General features: G+C 40.1%; 1 protein-coding gene across 1 annotated transcript in view; it reads right to left on the reverse strand.

Annotated features, from left to right (window-relative positions):
- Positions 1–1830: 1830 nt before the first annotated feature.
- Positions 1831–18214, reverse strand: part of SUZ12 (SUZ12 polycomb repressive complex 2 subunit) — a 73935-nt gene continuing 57551 nt past the window's right edge. Inside the window, exons 10-16 of the mRNA XM_049771526.1 lie at positions 14441–14618; positions 13160–13251; positions 12721–12864; positions 10352–10509; positions 8002–8200; positions 4439–4518; positions 1831–2426 (exon numbers count right to left, since the gene is read on the reverse strand). Of these exons, the coding sequence (XP_049627483.1) occupies positions 2081–2426; positions 4439–4518; positions 8002–8200; positions 10352–10509; positions 12721–12864; positions 13160–13251; positions 14441–14618 (1197 nt within the window). The 3' untranslated portion in view covers positions 1831–2080. The remainder of the gene's footprint in view (positions 2427–4438; positions 4519–8001; positions 8201–10351; positions 10510–12720; positions 12865–13159; positions 13252–14440; positions 14619–18214) is intronic.

An 18214-nucleotide genomic window follows, 5' to 3' on the forward strand; every position in this document is an offset into this window, starting at 1 on the left:
CAGCTTTTATTATAAGATGACATAAAAAGTTTACTCAACAGAAGTAATTTCATTACTATTTGGGGGAGGGTATCACCAACTTTTTGTGCAAACAATGCTAGCCTTCTTTTAAGCATTAAGAGCAAAACTGCTTAAGAAATGACATAAGCAATAATTCTACACCTACATCTCCCCTAAAATAATCTATTTTTTACATATGTGCACAGCTTTAGCAAATTAAAGCCCGAGAGAAATGCTCAAGATCCACTATCCAAAGGCATGATCAGAGTGTACTGTAACTCATCATTTGGAGAACTTACCAATCAAGGAGTCTGTAATGAAAGCTGCAGTTTCCCTCTTTCCTATTTTTTAACACAAAATCAATGACTAAGAACTTAATACTGGATGACAAATCACATCCACACTATTAGTTAAATAGCCTCACAGTTTAACACATCTTAAAGACCAATCAAATCAGTATTTACATTTTATAAATTTCTGTAGACACCATTAGAAAGCTTATATATCCCTTCATTAAACAAAATAAGGAACTGCATCTGATGGTGGTGGAATGAAATAAAAAATACCTGTATTTACAGCAGCATCGATCCTTTATAAATAAAGAATATGAAAATGCAATTATCTTTAAGGATAATAAAAAATTGAGGTGATGGTACTCAACCACAGTGCTTACAGCTGGAATAAAAAGCTATTGGTGCTCGTTAATGTGCCAGTAGTAGTGAAACCACTTTCTGTTGGAGAAAATCCAACTGCAAATATGTGCATAAAACACATACAACACAGGACAAAACTGCTCAAAACAATTCAAGTCAGCTTATCTGTATTGGATATTCTACTCATGAAATACATTACAAAGACATCCTTGTAAAGAAAAATAAACATTTCCTCCCTTGAAAGTGGCATCTAAAAATCTAACTTGTTTTTCTATTGGTTTACAATCCTAAAAAAGATGCAGACAGCTGATTTTCCACATGATTACTTAATTGGAAAGACAAAACAAAAACAAAATATCAGCAAATTGTTCAAGTTCAAAAAAATATACTGGGTGAGCACTAAAATTTTCCAAATAAAAACAAGTCAGTAATCTTATAAGTCAGAATAACATTTCACTGTCAACAATGTGAAAAATAAGTATTTCAAACAGGCATAAGATGAAGAAGTGCTATTTAAAAAAATGTAGAATAGGGCCCGGAGAGATAGCACAGCGGTGTTTGCCTTGCAAGCAGCCGATCCAGGACCAAAGGTGGTTGGTTCGAATCCCGGTGTCCCATATGGTCCCCCGTGCCTGCCAGGAGCTATTTCTGAGCAGTCAACCAGGAGTAACCCCTGAGCACCGCCAGGTGTGGCCCAAAAAATCCAAAAAAAAAAAAGTAGAATGAAATGAAACATTGTAAGGTATGATGAAACTTTTAATCCAAATTGATGATTTCAAATTCACGGATCAAATATTCATTGGAAATAGTAATGCAATATTAATTCCACAAAAACTTTTTTTGTTTGTTTTTGGGTCATACCCGGCAACGCTTGATTTACTCCTGGCTCTATGCTCAGAAATCACTCCCAGCAGGCTCGGGGCACCATATGAGATGCCAGGAATCGAACCACTGTCCTTCTGTATGCAAGACAAAACGCCCTACACCTCCACACTACCTCTCCGGACCACAAAAACGTTCAATTAAAAAAAAAAAAAGGGAATTGCATTCCAATGTCTTACAATTTAGAACTTAAAAAACAGCCAGTCACAAATGCAAGAACACATTTTTGAATATGAAAATTTTCAGCTCAATGTATTTTGTAAGACAGCTGAAGTTAAAAATACCGAAATACTGCTTTTCATGCTAAAATTAAAGAATGTTTTTAATGATACCAATAAAACTCATTACAAATAGATGTAATGCTGCATAATGAAATGAGTAAAAATTTGATACATACGTCCTTGCTGGAATCATTTACTTCATCTGTCAGTGCCTGTTTGGAACCTATGATCAAAAACGAAACAAAACAAAACAAAATTCCTTCTAGAGGCTGAATTCTCTAGAATGAAATTTCAGTATCTGTCCATAAGAGGGGTTAGGCCTTTTCAGAGTTTTTGTTTTTTGCTTTGTTTTGAAACCCCTGAGACACCATCTGTTTCCAAAGATTTCTCTTTTAAGTTAATTTCACATAATCCATTTGCTGTCCCATTTTGTTCTTCGGTGATTTCTTCATTTGTGGGGGAAGTTGATTCTCCTTTTTCTAATTTTTGCTGCATTTCACGGAGCCTTGTAACAGCTTTATCTATTGACATTATGCTAATAAGATTAAAGTCATGCATGCTGACTAGATGAAGCATGAAGTTTCGACATAAATTCTTCTTAATTATTTTCTGTCCATAGTTTTCTACAAACAGCATACAGGCATGATTCATTTGATTGTCAGCAATAAACCTATTTAATAAAAATACAAAACATCAGTAGCAATATAGAGGATTTTTCTATAATTATTACTGAACAATCATAATACTATATTCAAATTCTCATTATGCATATAGCTTATATAAATAAAAAATAACTTTAAATTTGGGGGGCGCTACACTCAGCTATGTATGCAAATTCCTAGCTCAGGGCTCACTCTTGGCTCTGCTCTAGTGGACATTTTTGGTGGTGCCTGGGAGACTATGTATGTACAGTGCCAGGGAGCCAGTTCAGATCTTTGCATGTAAGACAAGTGCCCTATCTGTTGTGTATTATTCTCTATTCCCTGAATCAGTAACTTAAAGTAAATGAAATCTGCCCCCCTTTTTTTAATTTTTGGTTTTGGGGCCACATTCAGTTGTTCTTAGGGATCACTCTTGTCTCTGCATTCAAGAATCACTCCTGGCCGGCCTGGGGGACCATATAGGATGCTGGAGATCAAACCTGGGTCAGTTGCATGCAAGGCAAACATGCTACCTGCTGTGCTATCGCCCCAGCTCTGAAATATTTCTTAAAAGACCATGTTTGGGCTGGAGTAATATATAGCACAGTGGGTAGCTGTGCCTTGCATGCAGCTGACCCAGGTTTGATCCCTGGTGCCTGTCAGGAGTAACCTCTTAAGAACTGCTGGGGGTGACCCAAAAACCAAAACCAAAAGCAAAGGTAGCATGTCAGGGGGCTGGCTATGCATTTAAGTTCAATCCCCAGCATTCCATATGATCCCATGAGCAGAGCCAGGAGTAAGTCCTGGGCATAACTGAGTAGTGGCCCCCCCAAAATATAAGAAAATAAAGTGGCATAAAAGGAAAAAAAAATCCAGCTCTTAGACAGCTTTCCTGTTTGATTCTGAGATATACCTGGCAATGATGAAAGTTTTGTTCTTGGCTCTATGCTTGCTCACAGATCACTCCTGGTAGTACTTTGGAGGACTATGTGCAGTATTGGAAATCACACCGGAGCCCATTGCTACTGAGCAAGTGCTTAGATAGAACTCCTGTTCTATTTCTCTGGCCTTTATTTTGGCAGTACTTTGTGTGAGGGGTCGGGTGTAGGGGGCATGTTGGGTTATCAAACCTATAGTCATTTTGCACTTAATCATCTTTTTTATTGGTGTGGGGAACATCCGGCAGTGCTCAGGGGTTAGTCCTAGCAGGCTCGGGGGAATCGTAAAAGATGTCCTCGATAAAACACAGGTCAGCCACTTGCAAGCAAACACCCTACCCACTATGCCTTTGCTCCAGCCCCATGTCATTTTTGTGCTTTTCTTTCATGATATTTTGCAATAGGAAGACTAAGGATAGTGTTTTGTAAAGAGTATATATTTCTGGGGCTGGTGAGATAGCATGGAGGATAGGGCGTTTGCCTTTCATGCAGAGGGACGGTATTTTGAATCCTGGCATCCCATGTAGTCCCCCGAGCCAGCCAGGAGTGACCCAAAAACCCAAAACCAAAAAAAAAGAGTATATATTTCTTTACAGAGTGAGAGAAAGGTTTTTTTTTTTACTTTTTTTTTTTTTTTTAATGCAGCAGTGTCAAGGATCAAACCTAGGTGGCTGGGTGTAAGGCAATCAATCAATCACCTTACCTGTTGTATTATTAATCCAGTTCTTTACATTTTCTTTTTGCAGTGAAGGGAATCAAATTTAGATAATTAGGAACGCTTTTTTCTTTTGGTTTTTGGGTCACACCCAGCAGTGCCAGCGCTCAGGGGTTACTCCTGGCTGTCTGCTCAGAAATAGCTCCTGGCAGGCAGGGGGAACCATATGGGACACGGGGATTCGAACCAACCACCTTTGGTCCTGGATCGGCTGCTTGCAAGGCAAACGCCGCTGTGCTATCTCTCCAGGCCCGAATTAGGAACTCTTAATTATCATTTTTTTTAATGATACTTTGCATTAGAATGAGACTGAGAACATAAAATATCTAAATATATAAGTAAATCTATAGACTTAAGTAGAGAGAACGTAAATTTTAAAATAACCTACCCATGCTTCATAACATGGAGATTCCATAGTTTCATCACTTCTTTCTCTCCTTCATTAACATCAGAAAATTCTTCAATTTGCTAAAAAACAAAACAACACATATAATAGTTTTTTTCTGTTTATGCTCTGCTGAGAATAAAACACAGTGTCTCAATTAAATAGCAAGTGCTCTACTTCTTTCTTTCTTTTTTGTGGTCACACTCAGCGGTGCTCAGAAGTTACTTCTGGCTCTGCACTTAGGAATCACTCCTGCGGGCTCGGGGTTCATATGGAAAGCCAGTACTTGAATCCAGGTGAGCCACCGTAAGGCAAATACCATCTCTGCTGTGCTATCGATCCGGCCCCAATGCTCTACTTCTATACTATATTTCCAGTCCCTATTTTCTTTTATTTTAAATCCCTTCATCATGGGTATACAGAAAGAGCAGCTATCAGCATCTTACTTGTACAAATGGGGGAACCACATATTGAACTTAGAGTTGATGCTTTCCCTGGGTACTTATAAGTCACCGAGCTATCCTTCTGGACCCTTTCTCACAAGGGATCCTAAATAGCACCTCAATACTAGGGATCCTCCTAAATAGCACAGCACTAGAGGCCGGAGTGGTGGTGCAAGCGGTAGGGCATTTGCCTTGCATGCACTAACCTAGGATGGATCATGGCTCAATTCCCTGGCATCTCATATGGTTCCCCCAAGCCAGAAGCGATTTCTGAGAGAACAGCCAGGAGAAACTCCTGAGTGTCACCGGATGTGACCCAAAAAGTGGAGGAAAAAAAAAAAAAAAACAAAAAGCTCTGCACTTGCCAGGTGAGCCTTTGCTTTAAGAAATTAAGAGATTGGGGCCGGGCAGTGGCGCTAAAGGTAAGGTGCCTGCGCTACCTTGGAAGGACTGCGGTTCGATCCCCCCGGTGTCCCATATGGTCCCCCAAGCCAGGAGCAACTTCTGAGCACATAGCCAGGAGTAACCCCTGAATGTTACCGGGTGTGGCCCAAAAAATTTAAAACAAAAAAAAAAAAAAAAGAAAAGAAAAGAAAAAGAAATTAAGAGATAGCACAGTAGCATTTGCCTTGCAAGCAGCTGATCCAGGACCAAAGGTGGTTGGTTCGAATCCTGGTGTCCCATATGGTCCCCCGTGCCTGCCAGGAGCTATTTCTGAGCAGACAGCCAGGAGTAACCCCTGAGCAACACCGGGTGTGACCCAAAAACCAAAAAAAAAAGAAAAAGAAAAAGAAATTGAGTCCTATTCAATTCCCCGTTTTTGTTGTTGTTTTTTGCAGTGATGATCCAGTGATGCTTAGGGTCACTCCTGGCAGATCACATAGAAGATGCCAGAGATTGAACCCAGGTCATGTGTCAAAGCAAACACTTTATCCACTGCACCATCACCCCTGTCTCTCTTAACTGGTCTAAGAGAAAATTAGGAGTAAGTTAAAAAGCCTTTTTCACAACTAAAACTACTAATACTCTCTACAGCAAGGTCGTGGCCATATTTCTTAAAATTAACTAGGGGCTAGAAATACAGCACAGGGATTTAAGGTGCTTGTTCTGCATGCAGCCAACCTCAGTTGTAGTATTGTATTCCCATGGTCAGTTTCCTGTGCACAACCAGGAATGAGCCCTTCATGAATATAGGTCAGGTATGGCCCAATCTCCTTCAAATTAATTTTACTAAACATAATTAAAAAAGAGGAAATACTAAGCTATGAAATAATTATCTTTAAATAATTGTAAAATAGGTCCAAAAACTAGCACAGGGATTTAAGAGCTTGCCTTGAAAATTTTCAGTTCAGACTCTTGTTGTCCCTAATGCGCAATATGAAGCTGCTGTTTAAGCCTTGAATTATGGTGTTTAATCACAACACAATCACATGTGATTTCTAGTTATACCAGTCTGATGTATATAAACAACACAAAGAGGTGCAATCCCTACTGACGACAATTAAAAAGATGAACAAAAAGCACAAGTAGGAAGTATGACAATGGGCAAGCATGTGTAGAAGAAAGCAGTTATCTCCAACAAACACCACACTATAAGCAGTGTTACACCACTCTGGGGGGCCAAGGAGAAGGCTCAAAGGCTGGATTGGAGCACACGCATATGGTTCCCCAAGCAGACACCTACAATATATGTGCACCATAGTCGGGCATGTGTGCAACCCCCATTTCTTTATCACAACAATGGGGGATTTAAAAACGTTCAATGATACAAAGTCTAGGAAGAGAGTTCTAGTTGGCATGAATACTTTGCATCTTTGAGCTTTGGGTTTAATCAATCTCTAGCACCACTAGCCACTAACCCCCTAACCACTGAGATGGGAAAAACAGAGTCCAAACACCAGAACAATCACAAATTTTAACACACAAAAAAACTATTTGTGCTATCACTGTTGTTGTAGGTGCCACGTCTGGCGAAGGTAGGGTGCCGTAAAGGTCACGTTTTACACATACGACTCATGTGTTCCACTATTAAGACCATATTACTGGCTTCTAGAAAGGAAAGTTGAACCCATTAATTGTTAACTTTCAGGGAATCAACCATATGGTGCTGCGATTCAAACTCAGAACTCCAGAATCCAAAGCATGTGCTCCAGATTACTATTTTTCTGGTATGTTTATCTTCCGCCTCCCCCAGCTGTTAAATTTGGGGGGAAAGGGGTTGGGTTACTTGGTAGTACTCAAGGATTACTCCTGGAGGGTTAGGGGAATCACGATAAGGTGCTGCGGATTGAACCCAGGTCAGCTGTGTTCAACTACAGATGCTTATATTCCTTAATTTAGAAATGGTTCTTTCATTTTTATTTTATTTTATTTTATTTTTTTTGGTTTTTGGGCCACATCCGGCATTGCTCAGGGGATACTCCTGGCTGTCTGCTCAGAAATAGCTCCTGGCAGGCACGGGGGACCATATGGGACACACCGGGATTCGAACCAACCACCTTTGGTCCTGGATCAGCTGCTTGCAAGGCAAACGCCGCTGTGCTATCTCTCCGGGCCCGAAATGGTTCTTTCAAATGATCAATTTTTATTAATAAAATTTATTTATTTACTTATTTATTTTTGGGCCACACTTGGCAGTGCTCAGGGGTTATTCCTGTTATCCTTATAGCCCTTATCACTAAACTCCTGTTAATTCTCCAACACTATTGTTAGCAAAGGTTGCCATCAAAATCCTGGATTTATCTCACTGTCTCTCAATTTTGAGATTTTTGTTTCACACCCAGCAGTGCTCAGGGGACCATATGGGATGCTGGGATTCAAAACACCTTACCTCCGTGCTATCTCTCCGGCCCATAATAAAATTTATTAATAAAAAAGGTAGATGTAAGGTTTCAGGAGAATAATCCATTCAATCATGGTTAACACAAGGTCCTCTGAGTACTACAGGGACAGACATGGAGGTCCTAAGCACTGATGGACTTCCTGGCACTGCAGGGACCTTATATTAAGCCAAGGACGCATTTGGTCAGGAATCTCCATAAAAGTCTCTGGTTACTGTTTGGGAGTTGCCCCACCAAAAAATATTTTTATCACTTGTTAGTTAACAATAATAAAGATAATTACTGTAATTGTTTTTTCTCGTAGCCATTCAGGATCTTTCTCATCTTCACTATCTACTTCCATTTCTTGTGGACGAAGAGGTAAGCAGGTATCACTATGGAAATACAGGCGATTGTGTCCACTACTGTAAGTTCGCTGCTGTTCCACTTCACCATCCTCGGATTCAAGAAATTCAGACATACTTGCTTTTGTTCGTTTTGGCCTAATGAAAATAAATGGTTTATGTAATAAGGCAACCAATAATATGAATGTGAGCAATAGTGTGCATTTTAAATAACCACAAACCAACTGTATTTTGTCAAATAAAAAAATTGACTGTATTTGATATTATACTCTTTTCTTTGGAGGGGAGGGGTTTGGGCCAAACCCGGTGGCTCTCAGGGGTAAGTTACCTCTGTCTCTGTACTCAAAAATGGCTCCTGGCAGGCTCAAACCATATGGGATGAACCGAGGTCCATCCTGGATTGTCCGAGTGTAAGGCAAACACTCTAGCACTGTGCTATGGCTCTGGCCCCAATACTTTTCATAGTTCATTACAAAATTAAGATTTTCTTTGGGTCAGGAGAGATAGTATAGTAAGTAGGATGCTAGCTTGGATATGGCCGACCTAGGTTTGATCCCAATATCTCATATAGTTCCCAAGCAGTGCTAAGAAGAGTAGTTTCTTTTCCTTTATATTTTGGGGGGGGGGGGGGAAGCACGGGGGAAGTCACACTTGGAAGCGCTCAGGGGTTACTCCTGGCACTACGCTCAGAAATCGCCCCCGGCAGGCTCGGGGGACCATATGGGGATGCCGGGGCTCGAACCATCATCCTCCTGCATGCAAGGCAAATGCCCTAACTCCACGCTATTGCTCCAGCCCGAATCTGGAAGTAATTTCTAAGTCAGTAGTAACTCTTATGCATCACTGAGTGTTTCCCCAAGAGAAATAATTCTTTCTTTGTACACAATATAAAATAGACCTAGTTTAAATAATTTTAAAATAATTTAAAACCCAGTACTGTAAAGATAAGTGTGTCCTTTTAGGTTTTAAAAATAAATGTAGGGGGTAAAAGGCACTATGAAAATTATCATGGTTCACAATGAAATGAAGGGTAATGGAATGTAAGAGTAGAGGGGTTGTTTCGGTGATGAGAGTGGTATTATACATATGGAGGTATAAAGTTAAACCCTTGAAATTCTACAATTTGCAAACCAATGATAACAAAAGATAAACAGCATAAATCATGTTAAAAGGAAAAAGGAGGGCCCAGAGAGATAACACAGCATAACACAGCGATGTTTGCTTTGCAAGCAGCCGATCCAGGACCAAAGGTGGTTGGTTCGATTCCCATATGGTCCCCCGAGCCTGCCAGGAGCTATTTCTGAGCAGACAGCCAGGAGTAACCCCTGAGCACTGCCAGGTGTGGCCCCTTCCAAAAAAAGGAAAAAGGAGGGGCCAGAGTGATAGTGCAGTGGTAGGGCATTTGCCGTGCACGCAGCTGACCCGGGACAGACACCGTTTGATCCTGGCATTACATATGGTTCCCGGAGCATGGCAGGAGATATTTCTGAGCCCTGCCTGAGTGGACCCCACACACACAGAAAAAGTTTAAGGTCCTATATATCAAAATTATATATTCTAAGCCATATAAGCATATTCTGAAAGAAAAAATAACTTTAATACTAAGTATTTTAAGCCAAAAATCTTGTCTTACAAAGATGAAAAATTATCTAGTTACTTTCATCTTCACCTGCTAAAATATAAAATAATCAAGATAATCATCAAATATAGTGACATGATGGAGTTCTCTATAGTTCAAATACATGCAAAACTATATTCAAATTACTCAAATATATTATATTTCTCAATCCCCCCATCACTTACTCTTGGCTCTGTGCTCAAGTATCACTCCTCATACTCTCAGTTGACCATAGAAAGTGTCAGGGATTGAATCTGGGTCAGCTCTGTGCAAGGGAGCACCCTACCTTTTATACTAACTCTAGCTCCAGTGACATCAGCATTTAAAACACATACCAAGGGGCCGGAATGGTAGCAAGTAAGTAGGACGTTTACCTTGCATGCAGCTGACCCATCATCCCATATGGTTCCCCTAAGCCCGGAGTGATTTGAGGGCAGATAGGCTTAACTTCTGAGCACCACCGGGTGTGGTCCCCCCAAAAACAAACCAAAACAAAACAAACCAATAAAACAAATACCAAAAAAGTCTAGAAATCAGTAAACCTCTGCAGAAATAGTTTAGGAGACTCTGTTAATACTAGAATAATTATTCCCAACTGATAGCAGCTTTATCCCTTTTCCATCATCAATAAAAGGATAAAATAACATGTGTTAAGTGAAATTTGTACTCACCTGCAAACAAGAATATGTGTAATAGGTGTTCTCTTTACTGGTCCATTGCGACTAAAAGCAAATCCAGGTTGGCGATGAATATCCTGAGGATTTCCTGCATAGGAGCCATCATAGCACTCATTGATAGAAACATCTATCCTAGCACCTTTTGGATGATACTGAAACAAAAAATAGAAATGTTTTGGAAAATACTATGGTAACTCAAATTACTATTTAAATTACTGAAAATAGGGGCTGGAGCGACAGCACAGTTGTAGGGCATTTGCCTTGCCTGGAACGAACACAGGATGAACCTGGGTTGGATTCCCAGCATCTCGCCTGAGCCCACCAGGAGCGATTTCGGAGATAAGAGCCAGGACTAAGCCCTGAGCAGTTCTGGGTGTGGTCCCAAATATAATAAATATTTTTTAAAAATTACTGAAAATAACTGGTGGTGACTGAGGAGAAAGCTTAAAGGGCAAGTGTTCATGCTCTGATGGAAAAGAAGTCAGAGCTTTTCATTTGTTGTTTTTGTGCTGTACTATGCTCAGGGCTAACTACTGACTATGCACTCAGGAAACTATATGGGATGCTGGAGATAAACAGAGGTTGGCTGAGTGCAAGGCCTTACCAACTGTACTATGGTTCCAGTTCCAGAAAGTATAGGTTTGGTACTCCAAAACTGCCAGATAACCATAGAACACACTGGACAATTTGGTGGTGGAATAGTTAAAAAAAAAAATTAGGGGAGGTAAACAGTTAAGCCCAACTGAAATATCTGATTTAGAACCACCTGCATCTAACTTTAATCTAAGTCATTTTCTTGCTGATTTAAACGTGCTTTATAGTTTTCCATAATTAATGATCCCAACTGCATGTTTTATTGTGTACTTTGTTGCATTAGCCTGTTTTTAAAATGTATGTTCTGTATAAATGGTCTTGTAATTGTGTGTAGGGAACATGAAAGTTCCAGGGAAAACGTTATATAGCATTAAAAATAGGAAAAATGAAGTTCCAGGATAGTGCCTGGTTAAATAAATATTAAGAAAATTTTAAGTTACAGGTGTATTTAGCAGAACAGTTATCCTTATGGAAAGGGCTGATATGTTAATTTTTGCTTTAAACTTTGTTGCTATGGGAATATTACCTGCCTTTGGCTATAGGCAGAAACTAGGAAAACAAAAGAGAACCTATGCTCTTTTATTTCATTTAAGAAAAAAGGGGCAGATGTAACCCCATTTCCATTCTTCCTGTGTAACCTTACCTACAAGAAAGACCTGCCCATTTCTGGGTGGGTTCTTTGGTTGGTAACAAAAAGGTTTGGCCTGAGGGGCAAAGGGGATTTGTATGGATAGAGGATGGAGAAGGAAGCAGGAGGAGATGGCTGAAAGACAAGGTATTATGCAGGGATGAAGAGGGATACAGCATATTGATAGGTCCACACATTTTTGCCAGGGCCTGAATAAAGATGTCATACCCTGAAGCCTGCCTTTGAGTTTTCTACCCGACACTATTTTGAAGCTGCAGTCCTGAAGGCTGGGGGAGGTGCACACACATGGTCCTGGGCTGGAGGAGAAAGACCCCTCATCCCTCTATCACTATCCACCACCATCCAAGCCCATCCAAAGAGCTTAATGCAACACACACCAGGAGTATCTAACAAAGCACCACTGATATGGTCCCTAAACAAACAAACAAACAAAAAGGGCAACCAGCAAGAACTGCAAAATTAGTAAGTATAGTAAGTTGCTTGGATCCAATTTGGGCTTGATCCTTGGCACTGCATATTCCCCTACCATCATCTGGAATGATCCCTGATGACAGAGCTTAGAGTAAAGCTGATAGGGATCCCAGACAGAGTACATGGTACATGTAGGTTCTTTCTTTCTTTCTTTCTTTTTGGGGGGGATGGGCACACCCGGTAATGCTTAGGGGTTACTCCTGGTTATGTGCTCAGAAATCGCTCCTGTCTTGCGGGACCATATGGGACACCCAAGACTGAACCGAGGTCTGTCCTGGGTCAGCCGTGTGCAAAGCAAACAAGCTATCACTCCGGTTCCTACTTGTGGAATCTTAATGTTTTAAACAGACACATCAAGAAAATATATGCAATTGATGCATTTTACAAAGTACCAAATACAGACATTTTTGGTATTTTGTAGAAAGTATAATTTATGAATCAAAATGTCTTATTAATGTTTGGCTTTAAAAGTCATTTATAGGGGCCAGAGCAATAACACAGCAGTAGGACATTTGCCTTACATGCGGCCAACCCAATGAACCCAGGTTCTGAGAGCAGAACCAGGAGTAAACCCTGAGCACCGGATGTAACCAAAAACAAAACAAAACAAAACAAAAAAACCAAAATCAAAAAAATTAAAGTCACTTACAACATAATTGAAAATAAATCTGCTATGGCAGAGTTTAAGATGCTTGAGTAAACTATAAAGTTTGCGGCAGTTCAGTGTGCACCAAGGGCAATGAAGGTCATCTCTTGCTTCAGTTTGTTGTCTTGTATTGTTGTTGTAAAGGAACTATAAATAAAATACACAAAATTTCAGCAAATCTCAAATTACAAAACAAAATTAACAAATCATCAAGACAGTACCTTCTGTTCAAATACATAAAGTAACCTAAAATAGGCATTAAAATAGAGGAATTCTTTTTATTTAAATGTGTCCAAAAATTCAGACATTATGTACATGGAATTCAAAGTACTTAAAACTACAATCGAACAAAACAAGAACATCCTGGAGATGTAGCTTAGTGTAAAAAGCTTACTTGATTTGTATATGTGAGATCCTACGTCCCATTTCCAGCAATGTTTACCTGGTAAAATATTCTTAATTTTTGTCTGTTTTCATTGGAAGTATCCTTTTCTTTTCTTGTTTGAAGCTCTGCCGTCAATGATTCCTTAACAGCTGAAAATGAGTATTTTATATATTGAGTATAAACACTTCTAAAAATTTAAATAATGCCTCACAAAAACAATCAGATATTAAATGTTTCACAGAGCGCTACTGACAATAGCCGTAATCTGGAAACAACCCAGATGCCTAACAACAGATGAGTTTAAAGAAACTGTGGTACATATACATAATGGAATATTATACATCCTTCAGAAAAAATGAAGTCATGAAATTTTCTTATACACAAATGGAAATTATTATGCTGGGTGAATTAAGTCAGTGGGAGAGAGATAGACACAGAATAGTCTCACTAATCTATGGGATTTAAGAAAAATAAACGACATGATTGTAATAAGACCCAGAGACAATAGAGATGAGGGTTAGAAGGACCAGCCATAGGAGTGGCAAATGCAGTTACAGAAATAACTACACTAATAAACTCTCGTGACAATGGTAGTGAGTGAAATAGAATGCCTGTCTCGAATACAGGCAGGGATGGAGAAAAGGGAGAGGGGCATTGGTGGAAGGAAAGTTGCATTGGTGAAAGGAAGTGTTCTTTTTTATAATTGAAACCCAACTACAAACATGTTGTAATCATAGTGATTAAATATATTATTAATTTTTTGGGGGGCTACACCCGGTGTTGCTCAGGGGTTACTCTTAACTGTCTGCTCAGAAATAGCTCCTGGCGGGCACGGGGGACCATATGGGACACCGGGATTCGAACTAACCACCTTTGGTCTTGGATTGGCTGCTTGCAAGGCAAACACCGCTGTGCTTTCTCTCCGGACCCATATTAAATTTTTTTAAAGAAAAAAACATCCTCAAATATACCACATAAAGGTTTTGGATAAGGAAATATTAATTAGTATTTCAACACAAACCACATTTGATAGAAAAAACATCCCAAAACCTTAATTTACTAGGCAGATATTTTAAGTCTAGTAATCCAAATAAAATTTCCGACATAACTCTAGAAACTATTATTTGATAGCTCTCTCCCCCACCCACTTCCCCTCCCCTGGCTGCCATACAGGGTGATGCTTGGGAGTTACTCCTGGCTCTGTATTCAGGAATTAACTCTTGGAGGGGTTGGGGTTGGAGTGCCATATGGGATGCTGGGGATTAAATTTAGGTTGGTCTTGTGCAAGGCAAATTCCCGACTCTGTACTTTGGCCCCTAAGAGTAATGTGTCTCTTACCAATTGTTTGAGTAGGTTTAATTGAGCCAGGTTTATTTTCTTGATTGTGACTCTCTGAATTTCTAGTGGCAAGAGGTTTAGCAATAGGAGCAGTAGATTTATCATTGGTCTCTCCAGTCCATCGAAGAGTAAACTGCAATGTAGGTCCCTGAGAAAATGTTTCAAATGGAGGCAGCCTCTGGAAAAAAAAATACATGAAAAAAAAATAAAGATTAATATAACAATCTCAAACTGTAGAAGAAACTGTAGAAGTAAAAAAAAATAAAAAAATAAAAAGATTCAGTATGGATTTCACTTAACTCAATAAAGTTTCCTCAAAAATCCAAAATATATATAGAATCACTAGGCAAATAAAGTAAGTGCAGGATGATGCAGTACAGACATAAAGTAACAGTCCTCAAGCTGTTTATATGTGGCAGCCACTGATCAGCAATGGCTAAATTTTTGCCAGGTACAAACAATGGCCCAACAGATTCTCTATTAAGTCCAAATCTCAAGTTCTCATTAGCAGTCCTCTCATATTTTCTATGTTGATAACCAAATGAAATGTCCTTAAAAATAGACAAGACATTTCATGGCAGGACACATTTCCAGCATTCCTGGCACAGTCCTCTGGAAACCCCTCAACATCACAGCAGGTTAGTTCCTATAATACCCAAAAATCTTTAAACGTATTTATCAAAGTCTGCCAGTTCGCAACTGTATTTTCAGATAATCAATTATTTACTTTTATGAAAATTAGAGGTTTTGTTTGACGGCTTTGTTACATTAACTGAGTTTCCTTGAAACCCCTCTTCTATTGTCCTTTAGTCATATTTATTTATCATTATTTGTGGCTACACCCAATGGTGCTCAAGGGTTGAGTGTCCTCAGGGAATAATATGTGATGCTGGAAAACAACCTTGGATAATCTGCATGCAAGGCAAGTGCCTCCTACCCTCTGTACTATTAATACAAGCCTTGCCCTCTAGTCGTTTTTGTTTTTTTTGTTTTTTTTGGTTTGGTTTTTCAGACCACACTTTGAAGCACTCCACGATTACACCTGGATCTATGCTCAGGGAACCATATAGGATGCTCGAGATCTAAAGGGTTGGCTGTCTACAAGGCAAACATCCTACCCACTGTACTAGTGCTCTGGTCCCAGTTACCTATAATCATTTTTCTTTTTTTTTTTTTTTTTTGGTTTTTGGGCCACACCCAGTAACGCTCAGGGGTTACTCCTGGCTATGTGCTCAGAAGTTGCTCCTGGCTTGGGGGACCATATGGGACACCGGGGGATCGAACCGCGGTCCGTCCAAGGTTAGCGCAGGCAAGGCAGGCACCTTACCTTTAGCGCCACCGCCCGGCCCCATCATTTTTCTTTTTATGATAATTTTTTTTTGGTTTTTTGGGCCATACACAGTGACACAACAGGGTTACTCCTGCCTATGCGCCCAGAAATTGCTCCTGGCTTGGGGACTGAACCGTGGTCCATCCTAAACTAGCGTGGGCTTTACTACTTTTGCCACCACTCGAGCCCATCTATAGCATTTTTAATATATTCTTCTTTAGTTCTAACTAACAATTAGCCATTTGCCATAATTTTTGTTCCATGTTTAAGAATCATAATCACATCCCAAATTGGTCTTTTTTCTTTTCTCCCTTCCTCTCCTCTCTATACAGCAATGTGCTCAGGGCTTACTATGGTTCTACATTCAGGGATTACTACATGTGGGGACTGAGGATATGTGGTGCTGGAGATCCAGGTTGGTCTGGTGCAAAACATGCACCATACCCAGTATACTAATGCTCTGGCCCCAAATCTCAATTACATTTGGGGGGAGGGGGTATCATACCTCAGGGGTTACTCCTGGCTCTGCAATCTTGAATCACTATTGGGTGACCACATGGGATGCAAGGGATTTGATCCAGGTCAGCTGCATGTAAGGCATGTGCCTTACCCACTGTAATATTTCTCTGGTCCGGGCCCGGAGAGATAGCACAGCGGCGTTTGCTTGCAAGCAGCCGATCCAGGACCAAAGGTGGTTGGTTCGAATTCTAGTGCTATATCTGAGCAGACAGCCAGGAGTTACCCCTGAGCACTGTCGGGTGTGGCCCAAAAACCAAAAAAAAAAAAAAAAATATTTCTCTATTCCCACTAAGTTAAAAATCTTAGTATGACAGCCTAAATTCCTATTATCTTCAATTTCCTCTTGGATGCTATTAATGACCTCTTCATCTAAAACATACCTAGAATAATTTTCCTTCTGTTATTATTCAACTAGTAAGCCTAAATAAAAAAATTAGATTTGTGTGTGAGGGTCAGCTACTTTCAAGGCAAGTGCCCTACTGACTGTACTACTGCTCTAGCCTCTAAAATTATGTGACTCCTTTTTTTGTTATTGTTCTTTTCATCAAATATATATTACCTTGCTTGTAGTTTTTATTTCATAATTCCATATATAAAAAAATCCAAGGATTCTTAAAAGACTTTTCTATGAACAAAAGTTTCAATGGAGTAAAGGATATAGCTCAGTGGTAGATCACAATACTTGCATGTGAAATCCCTGGGCTTGACTCTCAAAACCACCACATTAAAAAAAAAAATTGGGGGCCGGGCGGTGGCGCAAGAGGTAAGGTGCCTGCCTTGCCTGCGCTAGCCTTGGACGGACCGCGGTTCGATCCCCCGGTGTCCATATGGTCCCCCAAGCCAGGAGCGACTTCTGAGCGCATAGCCAGGAGTAACCCCTGAGCGTCATCGGGTGTGGCCCAAAAACCAAAAAAAAAAAAAAAAAAAAAAAATTGAGGGCCAGCGAAATAGCATGGAGGTAAGGCATTTGCCTTGCTTGCAGAAGGACAGCGGTTCGAATCCCGGCATCCTATATGGTCCCCCGAGCCTGGCAGTGGTGATTTCTGAACGCTGCCCGGTGTGACCCTAAAGCCAAAAAAAAAAAAATTTCCACCAAATAGCAACAGGTTTCAAAAATTTTATTGCAACACAGGTCTACATTTTTAATATTAGACCACATGCAGTTGAGCTCAGATTTTACTCTTAGTTTCTTTGCTCAGGGCAGATTTCGGGGGATCATACAGGGTGGTAGAAAACATATCTGAGTGTGCAAGTCAAGCACTCTAATCACAGTACTTCTGCTTTGGAACCTATGTCAACATTTTTGTTAGAAATAATCCTATTGGGGGCCTGGAGAGATAGCACAGTGGCATTTGCCTTGCAAGCAGCCGATCCAGGACCAAAGGTGGTTGGTTCGAATCCCGGTGTCCCATATGGTCCCCCGTGCCTGCAAGGAGCTATTTCTGAGCAGACAGCCAGGAGTAACCCCTGAGCACCGCCGGGTGTGACCCAAAAACCAAAAACCAAAAAAAAAAGAAAGAGAGAGAGAGAGAGAGAGAGAAAGAGAGAAAGAAAGAGCAAGAAAGAAAGAAAGAAAGAAAGAAAGAAAGAAAGAAAAAAGAAAGAAAGAATGAAAGAAAGGATGAGAGAGGAGAGAGAAGAGAGAAAAGAGAGAAAGAGGAGTAGGAAGGAAGGGAAGGAAGGAAGGAAGGAATGAAGGAAGGAAGGAAGTGAAGGAAGGAAGGAAGGAAGGAAGGAAGGTAGAAGGAAAGAAAGAAAGAAAAGAAAGAAAGAAAAGAAAGAAAGAAAGAAAGAAAGAAGAAAAGAAAGAAGAAAGAAAGAAAGAAGAAGAAAGTAAAGAAAGAAAAGAAAGTTTAAGAAAGAAAAGAAAGAAAAAGAATCCTCAGGGGCCCGAGACGATAGCATGGAGTGTAGAACAGTTGCCT

Source organism: Suncus etruscus, chromosome 1 (assembly GCF_024139225.1).
Source record: "Suncus etruscus isolate mSunEtr1 chromosome 1, mSunEtr1.pri.cur, whole genome shotgun sequence".
Classification (NCBI taxonomy): Eukaryota; Metazoa; Chordata; class Mammalia; order Eulipotyphla; family Soricidae; genus Suncus; species Suncus etruscus.